General features: G+C 38.2%; 1 protein-coding gene across 1 annotated transcript in view; it reads left to right on the top strand.

Annotated features, from left to right (window-relative positions):
- TNPO1 (transportin 1) overlaps positions 1–21843 on the top strand; it is an 84035-nt gene extending 62192 nt beyond the window's left edge. The window contains exons 13-22 of the mRNA XM_075579563.1: positions 573–734; positions 2634–2792; positions 3369–3456; positions 3610–3708; positions 4068–4163; positions 9889–9964; positions 10735–10834; positions 11063–11137; positions 11747–11890; positions 15288–21843. Coding sequence (XP_075435678.1) covers positions 573–734; positions 2634–2792; positions 3369–3456; positions 3610–3708; positions 4068–4163; positions 9889–9964; positions 10735–10834; positions 11063–11137; positions 11747–11854 — 963 coding nt within the window. The 3' untranslated portion in view covers positions 11855–11890; positions 15288–21843. The remainder of the gene's footprint in view (positions 1–572; positions 735–2633; positions 2793–3368; positions 3457–3609; positions 3709–4067; positions 4164–9888; positions 9965–10734; positions 10835–11062; positions 11138–11746; positions 11891–15287) is intronic.
- Positions 21844–22136: the final 293 nt, after the last annotated feature.

The following is a 22136-nucleotide window of genomic DNA, read 5'->3' as shown; positions in this document are numbered from 1 at the left end:
GAGTAAAAATGTGCAAACTAAACACTGCTCTAATCTCATGAGATCTTGCTATTGGCCAGCTTAGAACTACTCTGCTTATCGGTGTAAAACGGAACAGTCAGTCTCTGTTAGCCTCCGTAAGGCTCCCAGGCTGCCTCCTGAGACAATCTTGTCCATATCTTTTGGAGAATCGGACATTTGCATGTCTTCTGAGAGTACCTGGGAGCAGCTGGGGTTAAAGATTTCTGAGCAAGCCAAGCGTTCAGTCACAACTAGAATTTACATTTGGGGATTTCTTAATTAGAGATGGTTAGGCTAGAAGAACAGCTTCTAAATTCTCTGGTGACGGTACAAGCGATAAGGAAACGTATGAAATTACCATAAATATTAGGAAAATGGTTTATATTTATTAACTACATTGTAGGCAAGTGGATCACCGTTTAATTATAAGCTTAATTGAAAAACCAGTACTTCAGGCAAGCCCGTGCCCTTGTTGTTTTCCAAGTCGCCTAGAGGACGAGCAGAAACACGTACAAGGAAAGAAATTGCATTGGCTTCCTTTTCACGTTGTGCCATTTTTAATTAACCGGTAGTTCTTCAAAACCTGTGTGTGTGTGTATGTAAAATATGTGTGCTTTTTGTTTCAGTGCCTATCTTCTGTTGCTACTGCACTGCAGTCTGGTTTCCTACCATACTGTGAACCTGTGTACCAGCGTTGTGTGAACCTGGTACAAAAGACTCTTGCACAAGCCATGGTAAAGTTATTCTCTTCTTTTAAAAAAACGTTGGTCACGTAAACCGGTTGTAATAAGTTCGGTGATTTTTGGGAAGTTGGTATTTAGAAATAAGAAATGCAGACATGGTTTGTTGACACGGGTTGCTTTTGGTATCATTTCAATTCTTAAAATGTTCAAACCCCGAATAATTCCCAAAGCAATTAAACACCCACTGCAATTCTGTGATTTCCATGTCTACAACGATCAAAGTACTCTATAACCTTATGAAAGAGCCAAGAAAACACTTGGATATTGGAAAGTAACATTGATTTGGAACTAAATAGAACCATTCAATTTGTGGAATGGATTGTGTTATAATGTGAAACTGCAGGAAAATATTTTCTGCAGGCAAAACTGTGTGGCCATCACAAAATATATACCAAAAGCAGTGTAGCCGTGTTCCCCAAACGAGATTCGAAGCAGAGCACTAGTGACAAGTCTCTTAATGCCGTGTCTTCCATTTATTGTAAGGGCAGTGGGACAGTGCAGCACTTCTGGTCCCTTCAGGTCACTTGATGAAAGGTCCGTACGGGACCTGACATGTTGCACTTTCAGCTGCCCTTAAATACAGTGTTATAACTATTTTTTTTTTAATCCAAAATGTATAACGTTGATCAGTTGATCAGTGGGTAAGTGCATAAATGACCAGACATCAGGATCAATTTACACGTGATCCAAAAACATAAGCAAATAAGGCACAACCTATGTACAGGTGGTTGAGGAGCACACCGAAAAATGGCCGCGCTTGCAGTCTCCAGATACAAAACTGTTTTTGTGAAGTAGCACTTGAACACTGTTCAGCAAATAAAAAATACCACTTGTGAGCACATTCACGCCTCGCAGGTCTGCAGCCCTGACTTTCACTGTGCTGGGAAATGACATGCAAATGAGCACACACTGTCACCTTGTAACACACCATGTTTGGGTGCCACATTTATCAGGTTGGGCATGTTAACATGTCCTTTATCAACATATACATGTATTTCTGTCCTGTACCCTTCTGCACTAGGAGCAAAGGTGTTAAAACAGCAATACTACTTCCAAACCCATCCTTATTTTCTCCTCTTCTGTATGTAAAGCATGTGACAATGTATCATTTTAAATTCTTGCCTAAGGTGGCAATCATGTGGTGCTCCTGTTATAAAGCTGTCAAAATTGTGGTTGTGTGCCTAACCAAAGGGCTGCCTTTCAGCGCCAACCAACCAATGTATTTTTATATTACTACGGTAACATTAATGATTGTTACAGTTTACATCTCAAACTGCTGGGAATATTGGCAACAAATGATCACAAACAGGAAAGTGTTACAAAGATCTTGCACTGCTGGGGAGGTGGGCTTAAACCTGCTATAGAAATCAAAGTGTGCTCAGTATATTAACACTCATTAAAAGTAGCATTAAGAGTTCAATTAAAAGTTTAAAAAGAAGTCACTATTATATAATACAGAACTGATTCTATATAAAAAAAATATATATATTTTTTGAAAAAAAATTTAAACCCCAAATTTCACATGATTTGCTGCTTTAAATCTGCCATTAATGTCTTTTTCTGGTTTTGTGATCGTTGGTATGTTTCTCTGTGTGTGGGAGCAGGAGTATTACAGGTGGTCATTAATCTTAATGGTCAGAAGGTTTTTTGGAAACCCATTCTATAAGCAAAGAATATTTATACGTGTTTTTTATATTTAAAATTGTTTTATACTGAAGCAGATTTATTTTCCATGACACCAATTATTAGCAGGGTGCAATTATTAGCGGGAGGGAGGGGGGGGAGTTTGTGTGTGAAATGAACCTATGAAATAATAGTGTAGTACAATGCGCTGGTTGTATCGTTTAGGTCCTTTGCCTTTAAGTGTGTAAAAAGTTACATTTCTTACAGTTGCACAATGCTCAGCCAGATCAGTACGAGTCTCCAGATAAAGATTTCATGATTGTGGCTCTGGACTTACTAAGTGGCTTGGCTGAAGGACTTGGTGGCAACATTGAACAGCTGGTGGCTCGGAGCAATATTCTTACTTTGATGTACCAGTGCATGCAGGTGAGCTAAACTGAAAAACCAAAGCAGTGATTATTTTTTTTTATTTTTTATCGTGGGTGTAATTTTATTTATATAGATTTAAATTGCGTTACTTAGCCTGGCTTTCTTTAACCCATGGGTGCGCCAACTGGGGAGCACCAAATTTTTTGGGGGGAAGGGGGTGCAGCGCTCTTACCCCAAAGCATTTAAATTAAATGCTGGGGGAACTTGCGAGGCCTCTGTAAGTTCCCTTACCTTGTCTCCGGCGACTTCTGGGGATGCGTCGCCATGGCAACGTGGCATCAAATGATGCTGCGGGGTCACATGACGTCAAGTGTCGGAAACAAGGTAAGGGGGGCGAGCAGGCAGGAGGGCGCAGACAAAAAGTTTGAGCAACCCTGCTTTAACCTACCTTTTGTGAGTTATTTGTACAGTGTTGTGCTACAAATTCTGCGTAACCCACATTTCTCTGGGAAGACTGTCAGGAGTTATTGAGTGGGGTCTTTCTTTAGATGGCATTTTCAGAATTGGCTATGCAAAGTACACTTTCATCTCGAAAGATAAAAAGAACTTAGTTGTGTAAAACTTATTTCCTAGGATAAAATGCCAGAGGTTCGGCAGAGTTCGTTTGCTTTGTTAGGTGACCTGACCAAGGCATGTTTTCAACATGTCAAATCTTGCATCGGTACGTATGTCACTTTGTCTTCCTTTTTTTATTTGAACAGATTTGCTTTGTTAAAGAACATGTATTTTTAATGTACAATATTGTCATAATGTATAGAAAAATGTCAACTGCTCACACAATCATGGAAACTCAAAATAATTTTCTTCTTTTTAGCTGATTTCATGCCCATTTTAGGAACCAATCTAAATCCTGAATTAATTTCTGTGTGCAACAACGCTACATGGGCAATTGGCGAAATCTCTATCCAAATGGGTACGTTTTTGAATTTACTGAATAACACCCATGATGAAAAAGCAGGCTTTCTATTTTTAAGTTTAAACAGACATTTACATGGTAAACATGGTATGTGCTATAGCTTTTACATGACCGTTTCGGCAGAATGTGAGTTTTCATTAAACCCATATAACTTTCCATAGTTATTTGTAACACACATCCTATATCAAACAATAGGTATGGTATAAAACACGCTTGTTAAACATTTTGAGCCCACTTTGAGTACTCACAATGTTAAATATCCCTGCTTTATACTCACAATATCACAATCGGATTCAAACAAATGTAATGGCCAATAATCTTTTTTGGTGTTTTTTTTCCTTCTCTTCATCTTGTAGGAATTGAGATGCAGCCTTATGTTCCAATGGTGTTGCACCAACTGGTAGAAATCATTAACAGACCCAACACACCAAAGACTCTCTTAGAGAATACAGGTACCACTTGTCAGCGGTTTAAGTAAAGGGGAGTCGTAGTATTGTTCTTGGGTTGCGTTATGCTGTGGGAGTGGTTGTATTTTCACATTAAATGTATGACACATGCTTTCTAATTTGCTGAAATGTTTACAAGCCTCAACTTTTACAGATCATTGGGCTACTAAAGTCTCTGATCAGCACCCCCAACTAAAAGTATTATATACAAGGAATGAATGTGAGTTTACATACCGTAGTAATGGACGCGTTTCTCCTTATATTTTAAAGCAAAAAGTGGAAATGGAGATGGTAGTACCCAGCAATATAGAACTAGTTAGCCAGACAGAAACACACCTAAAAAGCATAAACGTACAGTCCAAATGCTTGCAGCAAAAACGTTAACCACAAAAGGTAACATTTTAATACTATTTTGCACATTTGTAGAATTGTCAAAAGTATATTTACGTCCCAAATCTATCCACTTGTAGTATAAGGAGCTATATATAGAGTGTTTGTATACATGTTGTATTAACATTGTATGAAGTGATTCTTTGACATGCTACTTATGTCAATATACTTGTCCGTTTGCACAGCTTCAGGTGTTAATGTTTGACTTAACTCCTTTATGTGCCATTCACATGCTTCTAGCCTGTTCCATGTGTCTAGTTATCAGTATAACATTGTTATTAAAGTTTTAGTATAGTCGAATGAGTGCATGAAAGCCACATTGTACTTGAGCAGGTACTTCATAACTGTGCAAGTTATAGACTACTATTTATTTAGGGTATTTTAAATTAAGTATATCTTGGTCTTGTGAACCTGGTGGTTTGGTTGAAACCGAGCATCAGAGCCTGGTAATATAATGACCAACTCCCATCTTTTAAAACCCAATGTAACATTTTTTTTATTGATCACAATTCTGTAATGAATGCAAGAATATTTAAAAATGGTAAAATTCAGAATAGTTAGTTTATTAGGCTTGTACCTTTTTTGCATTTTTGAAAGCATGGTTGTAAGAACAAGCTTCAAATTCTCTCCAACAACTCCCACCTATCTTACAAAATTGTTGCATTTTAAATTGCTATCGTGCATTTTCTTTTAGCCTCTTATCAGCATTTCGTAATTTAAATTGCCACTGTTCTTACTTTTTCATGTACTAAACATGTTGATGGGGCTATCAGGAGAATGGTAATTAATATGCGGATGCTTAGTCCTTTGTACTTCAACAGGAAATATTTTAGTTATGAATTTTCTGTTATTTGGAATGACTGGGATTTTGGCAGGCATAATACATTGTGTACAATATTTGACACTTATAGGTACTGCTACTGAACATAACATACTAAACCAATTCCTTTAGCATGTGATTTCCAGACTTCAAAATATGCAATGATTTATTTCAACCTAGTCTGTGAAATTGTCACTGCAGTACCTATAACTGATGTATGTAAAGAGTGTAAAAGTTAATAGCAAATGTTAGAGAAGCGTCCATAAATTGTTGTATTTTTGTTTAATTTTTTAAACAGTTTCCTTTATTTCCCCTCCCCTCCCCTCTAAATGTTGAATGTGATGTGCTTTTTGCTAAAAGTTTACTGTGGGATTACAAGTCCACTGTCCTTGCAGATAGAATTAATAAAGATGTTGAATATTGCTTCAAAGCTGCAGTTTGAGGTCTTGCACTCCTAAATTTGTGATTAGAACCTAGTAATTGCCTAATTTCTTCACCGGCAGGAAGTACAGTAGTTTTGTTTTGTGTTTTTAAGTCACTATACCACCTAAAGTTAAATCTTGGGAAAAGGGAGAGGTTTTTCATGCGCTAACATTTGTAGTAAATCTCTGCACTATTACATTTCCCTGAAAATTGCAATTACTTCAAGTATTGTTATTGCTTTTTCTTTATCCAGTGATTCATTTATGAAGTCAAGCATTATTTTCTAATGCCCACTGTATTTGTTTAGTATACCAAACTTGTAATTGAAGCAGTATTGTCCCTATTCTAACTGTCCATTTAATGAAAAAACGGTGTACTCAAACAGTATGTCATGTTTGACTTTGTGTAGGACACACAATGCAAAACCATAAGTACACGGCCATTTAGCTAGCAATCAGTCTGGAGTCCAAAGTGTATTAATGACAGTGACATGTTGATGTGGTTACAGCCAAGTAATTGGTGCTTATTTCACCCAAATCTGACACCTATAAGAATTTTTAAAGTTAATATGTAAACATGGTAAACTGAGACTTGGGAGGGGTTTTGTTTCCTCTGGGCAGCTATGTGTGGATTCACCTCAAGTGATTGTGCAATTTAATATATTTTTATGTTCCTGCTGTTTTGGCGGCACACCTTAACAGGAACGGGGGGGGGGGGACCTGTTATATAAAGTTCTTGGTGTAATACAAATTATATACCTAGATTACTCGCGTAGTAGAAGTGCTTTAACACGTTGCTTGTCCTTAGTGTTTTAGATTTGAAATAAATATTTAACTTTAAACATCTGTCAACTGAAACCTTCCAGGGCCCCAGTAAGATAATATTGGATTTAGCAAGAGCAGTGACTAGGTATGAACTACTTCACTGCTTGAGTCTTCTGTAGCAAGATGCCAAGGGAGACCCCGTTATACAGCAGCATATTATATACCAAATTTGACCATTTAAAGGTCGTACACATTTGAATTTCAGCAAGATATACTGGCGCTTTGCCAGTTCTCTGGCTCAATCTTAAACTTTTGACTTAAATTTAAGGATGCTTTGTTTCCCACCTTTCCCACATTGAACTTTTAAGGTGAAAGAGCATATTCTGCTTAATTGCATGCTTTCATCAGATTGTTCACAAGTGCCTGTTTAATGAGAATGTCGCATAATTTGTGTCTCCTGAAAATAGGTTTTCTTTTTCTGCTTTTGTACAAATCTGCTGGGTTCTAGTATTTGTTTAGTTTGCTTAAAGAAGTTCGCCCCACCTCCTCCCATTCCCCTTGTCTGAAAAATTAACCATTTGTGATTGTATGAGAGAACAAGCCTAAAACACAATTGATCCTGCTCTTCATTTTATTTGCTTTGCCTCAGAAACCGGGGCAAATACAAAGATATATTTTTGCGGTGACCGTAATCATAATACAAATCTTTAATTAAAGAATGAAATTTAGAGAAAATTAGCAGAAGCAGGTGCTAATTACCAGAGGGGAAGAAGGGGGCATACTTTTTTCAGAATCTTTTAATTAGCGATTTTTTCCTCTGAGAGGTCAGGGGGAGCCATCTTGGATCAGTGATGTCACTTATTACATTGTGCTTCCTGATTGGCTGCAGCTTACACTTATGAGGTTCCTCATGGTTTCCTTTTAACAGCTTTACTGCCAGAGTGGCATGTAATGTGCATTGCTCTTCAAAAATGGGTTATACTTTCTTTGGGAACACCACAAATCTACCTTCTTCCTCTGTTTCAGAACTACATTCTTATTAATAAAGAAATTATAGCATTGTGTGCTGAACTTAATTGTTCAGGCACAAACTAAGTCCCAGGCACAAAACTAAGTCCCAAATCTGTGATTTGATTTCCTTTTTACTTAACTAATGGGTGTTTCATACATTCTCCATTTTATGTTTATTTCTTAAGTGTTTCCACTCTGTATTCCCTTTTTAAAGTTGTGGATACTTCATTTTAGCCTGCTCTGTCTTCAAAATTAAGGACAATCAAAAACATAAAATATTTTTTTTTCTATTACTTCCTAACTTTTAGGCAAGTTACGGGACTGCAATTCAAAAATAATGCCCATATAGAAATGTACATTTCCATCTGTGACAAAATTTAATTAATGACATTGCCATGCTTTCTAGGTTAAAACTAATATGCAGGGGCATAGCTTGAAAAATACTCAAATTCACCAGACCGAACAAAGGCATTCGTTCACCACAAACCCCACCTCACAGCCCATCGATAACCAAAAGCTTCCTCCCCTCCCTTACCTATCCCTGGGTGCAAGTAAACTCCATTCAGGGCAGCGGGCAAGAACCGCATTTGTTGACTGCATATGGGGTACAGCTTTCCGATGTTGTGCCCCATAATGCCTTGCGTAGCTCTACACAAACAATTGTGAGGGGTGACTTCCAAAAGCAGCACTGTGATAAACATCTGTACCACATGCTGTCCTATACACACTGTCTTTTAAAATGAAAGGTTCTTTCCTTGCCAGACACAGGCGTCAAAATTATTGCCACTTGTCCTCCCAAATGTCACACTGATCCTGGGCTAGTGGGTTTTTTTTTTTTTTAGACTTGTGCAGGGTTATCATTTTTAAACTTTACTGTGGGAATGTTTGTTAAAACTGCAGGGAAATTGTAATCTACAAAACAAAAAGGCGGGGGCAATAAGTATTGTATGTATGCCATTAAATAATCTGAAATGTAAAAAACAAAAGTACAAAATCTAGTACTTTCAGTTACTAAAGAACAGGTACTTTAAGGATGCTGCATAACCCTGGTAAATGTAATTGACTTTCCTTTTTGTCATTGTGATCACTTCAATTGTTCATTTATATTCTGATATGGGGCTGCTTTTTTACACAACCGCATCTGGAGACTAAATTTGCAAAGCTATTAAAGCTGCAGTTCAGTCTTTTTTTTTTTAAATTCATTTTTTTACTTCAATAGTTTCATGTGGGCAATCTCTAATTACCTAAAGAACTGTATAGCTGCCAGTCAATTCGTTCTCCATGTATTGATCGGCAAAATTTGGTGACATCATTAGAGAAGGGATATGGTTTTTTTCTGCTTCTGTCACTCAGTGGAAGCTCATGAATATTCATGAGCACTCCTGCACTGACATGTGCTAGAGGGAAGGCAGGGCTGACAAAGGGGTGTGCCAGGGCTTGTGACAGGACATGAAGGGGCAGTGCCTTAGCAAATAGTTGTTAAAATAGAATACAAGAAAATTGGTCTTTCAAAGTTGTTTTTTTAAAAACAGAAAATGCTAAAAGTATTTTTTCTTACTACAGAACTGATTTATTTTAAAAAAAACACATGCAGGATATTGACTGAACTGCAGCTTTAAACAGGCACTGAACTATAAAACAGCCTTTGTTTTGCCAAGTGCTTTTATTTGACTGCAATGCCAGTAGATATAAAATGGAATCACATCTTTTCCCACTTGGCCTCCATATGAACCAGCAACAATTTGCTCACTTTGCCCTAATTTTTGCCATGCAGTAACAAGACATGAACAATTAGGTCTGAATCAACTGGTTTGAATAAGCAAATAGAGAGAGGGTCGTGGGATAAAAATAACATGTATGATTGTTTAGGCCAGGAGTGCCAACTCCAGTCCTCAAGCGCCATGAACAGGTCAGGTTTTCAGGATATCCCTGCTTCAGTACAGGTTGCTCAATCTTTGACTGAGCCACTGATTGAGCCTGCTGTCTAGGAGCAGGGATAAAACCTGACCTGTTGGTGGCCCTTGAGGACTGGAGTTGGCCACTCCTGGTTTAGGCCTGTGTTTTAGTTGTTCTCTCATTGCCTCCCCCCGCCCCCTCTTCCCTTCCCCATACCTTCCTTTCCTCAGAGTTATGCCATGTGTCCCTTCCCTTTGCCAAAGGGGTGGTCATAAACTACACTAGTGACAACTTATTATCATACACAGATTCTGTTTTCTGTTTCTGAGTTATTTGTTGTTTTTTCTTTATTTTTTCTCCTTCCCCCTCATTTGCTCATGTCTTGGTTGGCGTTTGGTGGTGTATAACCGTGATTGCGTTGCCTTAGCAATAACAATTGGTCGTCTTGGTTACGTTTGTCCTCAAGAGGTGGCCCCCATGCTACAGCAGTTTATAAGACCCTGGTGTGTATTATTCAATCTTTTTTTTTTTTAATTCATTTTTCTTCACGCTTTCTATTTTACATTTTAGAAAAAAAATATTCAGTTGGTTACACAACCCTAAGTCATTGTCAACCATGTGACTAATCTTGTCCTATCAAGTTTTGTCAGTTTTTACAGTAGCATTGTCATGTACATTTATTGTTTACTTTTCTGTTGTGGCTAACGACTAATTGATGCATGGGATAAGATTGTCACATGCTTGCTGTGTTACAAAGCTTGTTTATGAAGCAGCATCAATACAGTATGTACCAGAAATCTAGTGATGCATGCAGATAATGTATATTTTTCAGCCGATGTATTCTGTCACATCCTGTTAACAGAATTGTTAGTGGCTACAATGTTCTGTATCAAATGTCTTTAACTTTTTACAATTAAAAGAATCTGTTAGTTTATATGTATGTGATAGTGTGAAAACCCCTCTTGGAGAGTTCTGTTAACATAAAATATTTGACTGGCATTGAAGACGTAATTTGTGTTGAGTCCAACTTTAAAACCGTCTTTAATCCGATCAGATCTCTGTAATTGAAGTCCTAGAAAATTCTTGGAAGTTGCATCAATTTAATTGTTTTAAAAGGTCACCTTGTCCAGAGTGTGCAACATGTAGAGCGCCATGTTCTATAAATACATTTTTAGAATTGAATGTTTACGAGCTAATTTCTGTTGGCCATTATTGATATAAAAAAAATAATATATAGCTACAGCTATAATGAATTTTGTCTGGAATTTGATAGGTGCACCTCATTGCGAAACATCCGAGACAATGAGGAGAAGGACTCTGCTTTCCGTGGGATCTGTACTATGATCAGTGTTAACCCTGGTGGCGTAGTCCAGGTGAGGCACGGGCAGTGTTTCCTACATTTCTACATACCATTTATTTTTATATATATATGTGTGTGTATCTTGAGTTGTAGTTCTGAATTTACTCTTAAGTAGACCTTTTTTTGCTACTTTGTGCAAAGTGTTTGAAACAGTTGTGTTTTTAGAATTTTCTTTAATGAGGTTTTATTTAATCTTTTATTATTATTATTATTCTAACATCTAACATTTGTTAACTTGTAGGATTTTATATTTTTCTGTGATGCTGTGGCATCATGGATTAACCCGAAGGAAGATCTTCGAGACATGTTCTGTAAGGTAGCGTACTTTTTGTTGTCGTAATCGGTCTGCGTTTAATTATAACTGCTGGTTTGTGAAAGTTGAGGTCTGCCCCTGACTTTAGTATCAGAGCTTCTTGATAGTATAGGAAATTTATTTTACAAGCATTCCAAAACAATTTTTTTTTAAAAAGCACTTTTCCTCCACACTTTATTTTTGAGCAGGAGCTTAAGATGCGGTTTTTCCAATTTCTATTCAAGCTAAAGGAGTAAAGTATATCCCAAATAGTCCAGCATGGCATGTACAGAGACCTTGTACGGATATTGGTTTTTGAAATTTCTTGTAACACAAAAATAAATCAAATGGCAGACTCCCACTTGGTGTGGTCACTGTCCAAAGACACAAGATCAAGTCTCTGTATATACTACTACTGTGTGCAGAAATGTGTGTAGATATTGATCTGTAATAAAACACAAAACATACCTCCTGTTTATAATACCAGAAAATGGATATTGCTGCAAATGCCTTTTAAACATAAAATTTAGCTTTTTTTTTTGTGGGATGTTCCATATGCAGTGTTGTGAAATAAGCCGTCACCTCTACTTTCAACTGATGGGTTTAATATAATGACTTTTATTTGCCTTTTAGATCCTTCATGGATTTAAAAACCAAGTAGGGGATGAAAATTGGAGACGTTTCTCAGACCAGTTTCCTCTTCCCCTTAAAGAACGTCTTGCAGCTTATTATGGAGTCTAACCTTGTTGTGCTCTAGCTGCAGTCTCACCATTAGGGGTAAGTGGTTCTAGAATGAAAACTCCAGAATTGTAAAACACTTTGTGCTCTTCCACACTATTACTGAAAATGTTATTTCTTTAATGAGTGCAAATGCCAACCTTCTGTTTAGCAAGTGTTATCAGACTGCAAATGTAATGAAATAGGAAGATATAGGTGGATCAACATTTCTTATTTACAGACGCTCTCATCAACATAGTATTTTCTTATTGGATTATGAAGGATGTTTTGGGCCTTGATTTGACTTTTTGCTGCTCAGACAAATATTTAATCTGTGTGCCACTAATTCTCACAACGCCGAAGTCAGAAATGCAACAGAAATTTATAGCGCAAGACAATTTAAGGGGATAAACCAAAATGCAGCTTAAGGCTGCGCTTATAGTGCCTGGCGACAGCGCTCCAAAACAAATACATTGACTCCGTCGCAAGTGCTAAGGGCGACGGAGCAACCAAAAATTTGGAAGCCGGGTAAATTTAGATTAATTTTTTTTAGAGACAGTCGCCACATGTGACTGTCTCTAAACCAATCAGAGAGCGCTGCCCGCCGCCTTCGTGACGTCACTGGCCTTGTCGCCAGCAACGTCGCTTAAAACTAAAGTATAATTTTCACTAGTGGCGACAGGTGACGTCTTCGGTCGCGTCGCTGGCACTATACGCGCGGCTTAAGTTCAAACATAAAATGAAAGTCATGCATTAGAATGTACAGTAAGTCTGGAATATATCTAGCGTAGCCTGACACTGGGCAGTAACAGAACATTTCCCTCGACATTTATAAAGTTATTGTAACTATTTATCGTGATAAAGATCTGCTGACTGGGAAACATTAAAGAACCCTAAACACGCAGTAAAAACATCAATAACTTGAAGCATTTTTACTAAATATTATAAACAAATGTGTAATGTATTTAGTTTGAACATTTATTACACATGTAAATGTGTTTTATCTAAATTACAATTTAAAATAAAAAAACCTTCATATAACCCCTTAACACTGTATCAGAGATGATTGGGGGAGAAGGAGAAAAGGAAGGGAATTGGTTGAATGGGTTAACACAGGGCAATGTCATCCTTGAGGTAAAGGACGAGTGCTGCCAGCCTCAGGGAAGGAGGAGGCAATAAGGATGAGTGCTGTAATCATACGTGTTCATTGGCTGTTTGGTTCTTTGTCTTAAACTATTGGGCCCAATAGTCTTGACAAAGCGGAAAACGCGAAATGATCGTCGACTGGGCTTTTTTAAATTGTGGCAGTGTCAGCTTTCCTTTATTTGACAAGGGGTGGTACTATAGATACTCTAAGGCTGCGATTATGAGGTGAATCGATATAGTTTCATAGCCATTACAGCACGAACCTCTAACACTGACTGAGGAGTTTAGCAGCGCAGATACAGGATACACTTCCGTGTACAACTCTGTTCAACAGGGATATACAGCTGGTAATTCGGGGGTGATAGGCATTTGCTATACACCACTATTTGCATATCAGTAAGAGTATGAATGCCTTCTTCAGCACGCTGCTACCAGAGTATATTATTCACTCTAGCTGTGACCAGCTGTGTTCATAGTTCTATATGCTAAGGCTTGAACATTTCTGCTAACACAGCAAGCTTCAGCCATTTACGTTCTCTGGGAGGATCAGCAGCACAGCTGCTGGTGATCTGCACCCCATTTGTTTAGCATAGCTATGCAACTCTGATTTGGAGGTTAATACAATAATACAATTGCCCATCACCACAGCATCTAGTAACCTCACTGCGGAGGTGCAGGGGGAGATAGAATAGGGAGCGCAAACACTCACATACTTGACACGACGGGTCTATGTTCCATGCGAAGCGGTCGGCGTTCAGAATCCAGCGATGACGTCAGGTGCCTCTGAACCGGAAGTGAAGAGTAGCGTGCTCCAGCCCAGGGAAGGAAACCAAAAATAGAACAAAGAGGCGGTGCACTGCTGCCGTCAGGTATTGGAAGATAGGAGATCCACACGCAATAGAATTCAATAAAAAGGTTGTAGTTTATTTGTGCATATACACTAGAAAAAATGTGCTACAGAGCGAACTCTGACGCGTTTCGTCCCAGCCTGGGACTTTGTCAAAGTCTCTTTGACAAAGTCCCAGGTTGGGACGAAACGTAGCACATTTTTTCTAGTGTATATGCACAAATAAACTACAACCTTTTTATTGAATTCTATTGCGTGTGGATCTCCTATCTTCCAATAGCTCACGGCAGCAGTGCACTGCCTCTTTGTTCTATTTTTGGTCTACTGCTGCTCTAGGCTATATTATATAGCACTAGACGAAATATACGACCTGCGGCCATTATACCACCTTACTCCCCTCCCTGGCCAAGGGGAAGTACATTTATTCATACATATCAAATTGATTAACTAGACACTGCCACTCCTGTAGACCGACAATAGGGGTCTATTTATTAGTAGCGACCCGCTACTACTGGCATAGTGCCAGGTATCTGACATAGTCATGTTTTAAATTTATTTTTATTCCATTCTATGCACCATTTATTTAAAGAGTTAATTAAAATAAAGATTATTTTTAATATTGACATTCACCACTAGCGGTAATTAAGTGCTATATTTAACTGAGTTCTTTTCTCTTCTGGTTTATTGACTATACAACTCTCAGTCCAGCACCTTATCCACATTACTTAGTATTTTCTTTCTAGCTGAGCAGGGGTCCACTTGCCTTCCCTTACCTTGCCCCCTCCTTTCCCCCCGGTATATATATTGATCAATTACTTGCATTCTGACCTTCACTGGCATGTCTGTCACCACAACACAGGGGGGGGGGGGAGCAAAATCTTAGTTAATTTGCTGTCGTGTCGTATTGTACTTTAATTTAAAGCAGCAGTCCAAGCTGGCATTTTTTCCCCCTTTAATCTGTGCATCAATACAATCCACACACAAAGTAATTGGCTAAAGTGCCGATCAATCCGTTCTCCTGTTATCAATCGGTGAAGATTAGGCTTGGGGGTTCATTAAATAGCTGTCAGTGCAGCAGAGGGCCAAAAATGCAAAGTTCCGTGGGGAAGATCATGTGACCAGGCAGTCACTAGATACCATTGGTGCACTGCTAGAGAGGGTAGGGCTCAAATAGGGGTGTGTCAGAGGATGTTTCAGAAGAGGAAGGGGGTGTGACATTGTAAGTGGTTGCTATAAAAACAAAAATGCTTGTTACATTATAATAGATTTAAAATGTAATTCAGAGTTGTTGTTTTTTTGTTTTTTTTTTAAATGCTACAAGAATTTTCTCATGGTACAGAACTGATTTTACTTTAAAAAAAAAAAAAAAAAAAACCTAGGCTATTGTTGGTGGTATCTTGGTTTCTGTGCAGTTTTAATTCAGGTCAGCTTCTGTTTGACAACCCAATGTCTTCTGTTTTTCAGGTCCTTCAGTCTGGGAGACCATGGGGGAGCCTCTGCACCCAGGGAAAATGCTACCCTTTTACAGGGGGGAAGGGTAAACCAGTAGGGAATACAGTACAATCCCAAAGCCTACTGGGAGGGGCGGGAGGGAGGTGTTGCCGTCACTGTATTAAGTCGATGTTGGGAAACGTTTAAACGTCCGGAGCCTATGTGGGTGGAAATGTGTCTCCTTTACAATTCTGCATTGGATGTGAAGAAGCAAACCAAGAATATAATCGCCAAACAGCACATTCTGGAATAGGGGGATTTGTACTGAAATGAATACCTTTATAATTGAACTCTAGGGGTTAAGTAAGCAGAAAAATAATTTTTGCACACGTCAAAGGAAATCTAAAGAATGGGGGTTCTAGCAGTAAATGGCATTTATTTTAAAGCAAGGGGTTGCCTAGATGTCTAATCCCGCTGATTGGGAGTTATTGGTGTTTGCATGTTAATGAAGACATACATAGATGAAGTCAGCGCAGTTAAACGCAGCTTGCTGTGCGTATTAAGAGCAGGTACTTACAGTCTACAATTTAGATGCCTGTTAACGTTAATAAATATCTACTGCATAATTTGACACCCACCAAAATGCCAAATTAGTGTTTCTCTTTTTTTATTTATTTATTTTTTTGGGAGGAGGGGGAAGAAACAGGTAAAAAAAATTACTCCTTAGATTTTAGTTTGTTATAAAACATTAATATGGTGGTAATTACATTTTTTTTGTTTTTTTAAGGATAACACGTTTGCTGAGCATTTTTTTGCAGACTCCTTCAGCAGCAAAAGTAATACATTGTAGACCAAGGCATTTTGATTCCTTTAAGTGCTAGGGAGAGCCCAAAACGCATTGCCCTGCAATGTCACATGGGACATCTCCACGACTTGGAGGGGTTATGCAGTTCAAGATTCTCAGTGGTAAAAAAGTAACTTAATTTAGAGGGTAAGTAGCATGCTTGCGTCACATAGTAAGATAGGAAAACATTTACCCATATGCACCAGGATCTATTTTTGTTGCAGTTGACCGATAAAATGTAGCCCTACATTTAGGATGTCTATTTTATAGGTTTCTTGGATTTTGTTTTTAAGAAATATCTAGATATAAAGTGCTACAGACTACGGTTAGACCTTTAAAAAAAAAAAATTAAAAAAAAAAGATCTTTAGCCTCTGTTAAGAAAAACAAAAGATTGTTGTTGTATTGTGTGTAACACAATGTGGAAAGCTGGTATACCTGTGCAACATCTTTGCCTCTGTGCTGTCAGTGTGATGTGCTTTCTGCATGGTTATATACTAGTGATTTTATCAGGACCTCGACTAGTTACATGGTACAAGATCAGTTTAAAAGGCTGCGTAAATGTTAGGTGGCACGTAAAGACAACTGTAGAAATCAAGATAATTGCTATAATTCAGTGTTTATTCTCACTTCAACATAATACCTTTTTTATGTTTTTTTTTTTTTGTCAATCTATTTTGTTCAAAGCATGATCTTAGAGACATTTAAGTTAATGGATGTGGCGCGGGATACCTGCACTGTAGTGGCGCATGTTGGTGGCCCTTTGTACCATGAGCGGGCACATTGGGGGTACAAGTTAAGCTACAGAATGAAAGTTGGGTTTTGTATCCCTTTTTTCATTTAATTTGTTCAGCTTTTCTGTTGCTTTCTCCACTTGTATTCCTGTGAATAAACCCTTGTTAATTTAACCTTTTACTTTTCTTTCCATGTGTATTTTCTTATGTACTGTGAATGTGAAAACTTTTAACTGGTACACGTGACAATGTGTCCATGTGAAAAGTGCAAGTCTTTATTCATTCAGATTTGCCTCAAAGGTATCCCATGATGATAAAGAAAAACGTGTCAGATAATTTTACCTCTGCCGGTCAGAGTCGAACCAAACCGCGTTCCATTTTCTAATGCTGCGTATATAACTTGCAAACCAAGAAAAAGGCTAAGCCATGCCATTTTTATATTCTACGTTTCTCAATTCGCATTGCGAAATAAACATTTGTAATCGATTTTTGTAAAAATAAATGTTCCCTAATATTTGCATGGTTTTATTTCTTATGTGGAGGACGTTGGGTAAGATTCATTGCACTTCATTGTGATCCGCAAGAGTAGAGCGTTTAATATGCCTTTGAAAGCTTGGGGAACGAGTAGTTTTAGTAAGCACTTCCCTAATGAAGTTTGGTTTTCTATTGACTTGTGGTTGATACGAGTGGTAATTATGTTGGTAACCCGGACCGGCTCATGCATTCTGAATAAATAATAGCTCAGTAGACCAGTCGTTGATTTGCCGTCTTGAGGCGGGGGAAGATGAGCGAATACCCGCAAATTAAGGGCTATGGCAAAGGGGTGCAGGAAAAAGGAGCCAGAACAAGCTAATGAAGGACACGTACTGTAGGTCAGAAACTTGATAAGGGAATTTGGTTTTGGGCTTTCCGTTAGATTATTTAAGTCCAATTTGGGGGTCAGATGTTAAGGGGGGTACCACAGACAAAGTTTTGTTTTTGAATATCCCTTCTCCCAATAGAAATCCAGGTTTAAAACCGCATGCAAAGGTTTGCATTGCAATGCTCAATTCGTTAATTCTTAGCATGTGTTAAGTGCTGTTTGAATGACGGTCAATAATAGTTGCACTCGGGTATCAACACTCTGATCAGAAAGTGCATGTTGCATATGCTTTCAGACTCCTTGCTTCATTCTACAAAGTTGGGAACTTTGCCTAGTAACTACATTCTTGACCTTCTCTTTTTTGATAATTTGAAAGCAAATCAACCGAAGTGCTCTGTGCAATGAAATAACATTCTGCTTGGTAAAGGAAGGTGCTTAATTTTTTGCAGGGATTTGAGATGAAAGACTTTTCTTGCAGAAACTACCACAATTGGTATACACACTAATCTTGGATCAAACCGAGAAACTGTGCTTCTCGGAGTTGGTGGTTTTTGATGCACTATGCATCTCGCAGCACTGCATATAGGCAATCTCTTACAGCATTAATCCGATCCTGCTGTGTGACTCTTTAAAGCATCTATTTGCATGCCTGTCTCCTAATGTCAGTCACACTCGTGAAAGTGGGAAGGAAAGGTGAACAATAAAAACAATCAAAATCTACAACAGAATTGATTAAAATCTGTACAGAAACAGGTTTCTTTTTCTTAGCCTTTTCCCTTGGAATCCTTTTTCAAAATGTCACACTTAAAGCCATGTTTTGACAATGTGTAGTACTAAGCATCTATCTGTCATAATGAGGGCAGGAGACAGGATTGCCTTTCTTGAATCACCATTAATAGTTGTTTGATTCTTGCATCATGGGATATACAAAGCATCTTTGTGCTCTAGTCTTGACAGTTTATGAATGTCGATTGAATGTTTATAGAATTGTGGGTCTCGTCTTGTTACATTCCAGCGTTTTTGCCTCTTGGCATGCTAAAAGCACGGCTTAAAACGTCTGTCTCTCACACTGAATAAAGTGCTGTTTGTGTGCTAGTGCACAACTCCAGTCCTCAAGACCCCCCAACAGGTCAGGTTTTAAGGATATCGCTGCTTCAGCACAGGTTGTTCAATTAGTGGCCCAGTCTTTGACTGAGCCACCTTGGCTGAAGCAGGGATATCCTTAAAACCTGTTTTGAGGGCTGGAGTTGATCTCCCCCTGTGCTAAACTACAGCAATAGCTGCTGCTATGTGATGTAGATTTTCTACTTGAATATTTTTATGTTGTAGGAACCTCAGGAGGTCTGTGTTTACTGGTTTTTGTTTATATATCACTTTTCTTCCCTGTTTTTGAAGGACTCTAACCATGATCAAAAACTGCCCATCAACCTAAGTTGGTAACAGAAAGTGTACTCTGAAATCAAACCCATTGTGCTGCAATTTGTATAAGTTTGAGTCCTGGCGATATCCATTGTCATGTAGGAAAGCCTATTTGCTATAAAGGAAAAATTATTATTTTCTGGAATAGAGCTCTAACCGTGACTAACGAGCATTTACAAAAATAAACTTTGATTACAATGTTGCTTTTTGTTCTTTTGTGGATTAATCCCTTCAAAGTCCAAGGTGGCTGCAACATGTTAGACCATAACTCGCAGGAAGGCGTATAATAGCTGCAATTTGCACCCTTTGACTTCATGTTTTTGCCTTGGGCCCCTATGTTATGCCTTCTGCATTTAGCTTCGCTGCACACACTCAATTGGTAAAATGGAATATGGGAAATGTATCTACAAAAATTTGAAGTACCAGCTCATGTGATAGTAAAGGTTACTACCATATTTCACAGGTGAGGAGATTTGTGCACCATCTGCAGCCTATATATCTTCCAGCTGGGTTGTTCATTGCAACTTAAGGAGAATCAAATGACCAAAGATGGTATACAGCACAAAGCGCCATGTTCAATTAATATTAACTGTAGTCGAAAGGATACAATAGGTAGCATCTTAATGTAGTTATATAACAGGGAGTATCCCATCCCATAGGCATGAGCATTAAAATGTGTAGGAACATTTTATGTTTCACAAATTAAAAGCTAAAATAAATGTCTCAAGATTGTACACTCTTTGGGTGCTGTTTGACTGAACAACTACGTCATGGGGTCTGCCACTCCAGGGCCCCCCGTGATGTAGCTACTTGATGATCTAGTTGCTATATTTTGTTTTCTTTCTGCTAGAAAGAGGACTCCTCCCCTTCTGTTCCGTCATCAGTGACTGAGCATCTGCATGATCACGTGTAAGGGGGAGGGGCAGTAGCCTCCTCCGGCCCTTAAAGGGTTAACTTGATTAAGGAGTATAGCCATCTATGACCCAGATCCACAAAAGGGTAGCCAGGCGTTGGCACGATTCGTCTCCTAGTCATATGAATTGGAGTAAAGTCATGCTGAAGCTCAGCACCCTCTTGTGGATCTGGGCCTATGATTTGTGATGCCATTTATGGCTTTAAGGCCCCAATTCAACATGCTGTGAAGCTACGAATTGAGCTCCGCACCTAAGCAGCTGCACAGCATGTTCAATAGCGGCATAAATATATATCTTTGAGTCCATTGAAATTCATGGTTAATCCAATTGGCTTCTGGGAGTCCTGGAACTGCACAAACCTTCCCCCCTGCTGCAGTAAAATACAAATGTACTGCATGGCCCCTAGTTAATACACCTAAGAGGTATTACCCATTCTGGATGTTTAGCCCTTTTCTCCAGCACCGGAAAAACCGCATCACAGCATTATAAATAGGGAACAGTGTGTTTACACTGCAGGACATGGAAGTGTACGATACTCTGCGGGAAGCCGATATCCATAATTAATTTCAGCCCCACTGTTTTAAGTGTAATAAAGAACATTTCAAATCAAAATCTAGCTGTTTTTTGTTTAAACTCCGTGGCTGTTTATACACGGTCACCAGTCTGCTATAAATAGGAAATGTCTCTAGTAAATGCCACTATTTGGATGAGGTAGCATGTTATGATGGAGAAAGCGAATTATTGATCGACATGCTTCATGATCACCTATTTGCTCAGTTACTCTTCATACTATTAATGCATACATGTGGGTATGTTTTGCTTTTGTTAGTATTAGGTTGCCTAATATTAACAAGTACCACTAGTTAAGCATGTAATTTCATATGCGCTATGTAAGTTGAATGCAATTCGTTGTATAATGGACATTTTGAAAAACAATATCTTACAATGACTACTGGAACTAGGAATGATCTGTATGTATGTATCACTTTTTTTATTTTATTTAAATAAACAAATCCCACTTAGCCAGTGATCCTCACCTCTCTTTGGGAACCACTGGCCCCACCAGGTTTTAGAAATAACCAACCAGTGCACTTCCACATAAGGGAATTCACCTAATTTGCATATTAATAGAATATTAGATGGTTGCCTCAAAAAACTGGTCTGACGTAAGGCCCCGGGGAGAGGTTTGAGCACCACTGCTTAGGGATTTCTTGGTCGCACTAAATTTGGAATAGATAGCCATGGGTAATGTAGAGAATCCAGCACTGTGATCCTAAAAGTTCAAGTAGCCATATGAAACACTTGTAATCAACATGTGCTGATACTTACACAAAGCAATATGAATATATACGTATGAGTGTTAACATTATTAACAGAGTATTTAACCACTTAGTATAATTTATTAGAATATACAAACGACATCAAATTAATGGATCTTTCTGCTGGCAACTTGGGTTGTATGCATTTTTGCATAAAAGCTTTATATCTGATTATTGTTGTTGTTTTTTTTTTAAATAAAACCTTTCCCAGGTAGGATGTTTCCGTCAGACATATCCTCATGCAACCTAACAGCCTGTAGTAAATTGAGTGATATCTCAAGTCTGCCTCTGCTTATTGAACTTCACTTTAAATAAAATATGGTTTTAGTTTTTGATAAGCTGCTGAATTTTAAACGTTTTTCGGGGCCACCAAATATTTTGGATCATGCAGAGAATATATATTGTACTGTAGTAATTTTGTATTTACATTTGTATGATGTGACAATAGATGTGAATGTTAATCACTGCTTGGCTGTGTTAATAAAGTTGTTTAAATACAGTAGTAGTTCTGTGCTTCTTATATATAATGTTCTATCATATTTGATTTCTACAAAGCGATTTTAGGGATTGGTTACTTATTTTTTTCTCTAACCAATTATCTCTAGTTGCTCAGCCATCTTAGTTAACATTATGCTTAAAGACAATTATATGACCCAAATTATTGAGGAACCAACCAGGAGAGGGGCAATACTGGATTTGGTAATATCAAACAATGTAGAAGTAATAACAGATATTCAAGTCCTGGAACATTTGGGTAACAGTGATCATAACATGGTCTCATTTGAAATAAGT

The sequence above is a fragment of the Ascaphus truei genome, chromosome 1, assembly GCF_040206685.1.
Source record: "Ascaphus truei isolate aAscTru1 chromosome 1, aAscTru1.hap1, whole genome shotgun sequence".
In the NCBI taxonomy this organism is placed as follows: domain Eukaryota; kingdom Metazoa; phylum Chordata; class Amphibia; order Anura; family Ascaphidae; genus Ascaphus; species Ascaphus truei.
This window is presented reverse-complemented; position numbering and strand designations above follow the sequence as displayed.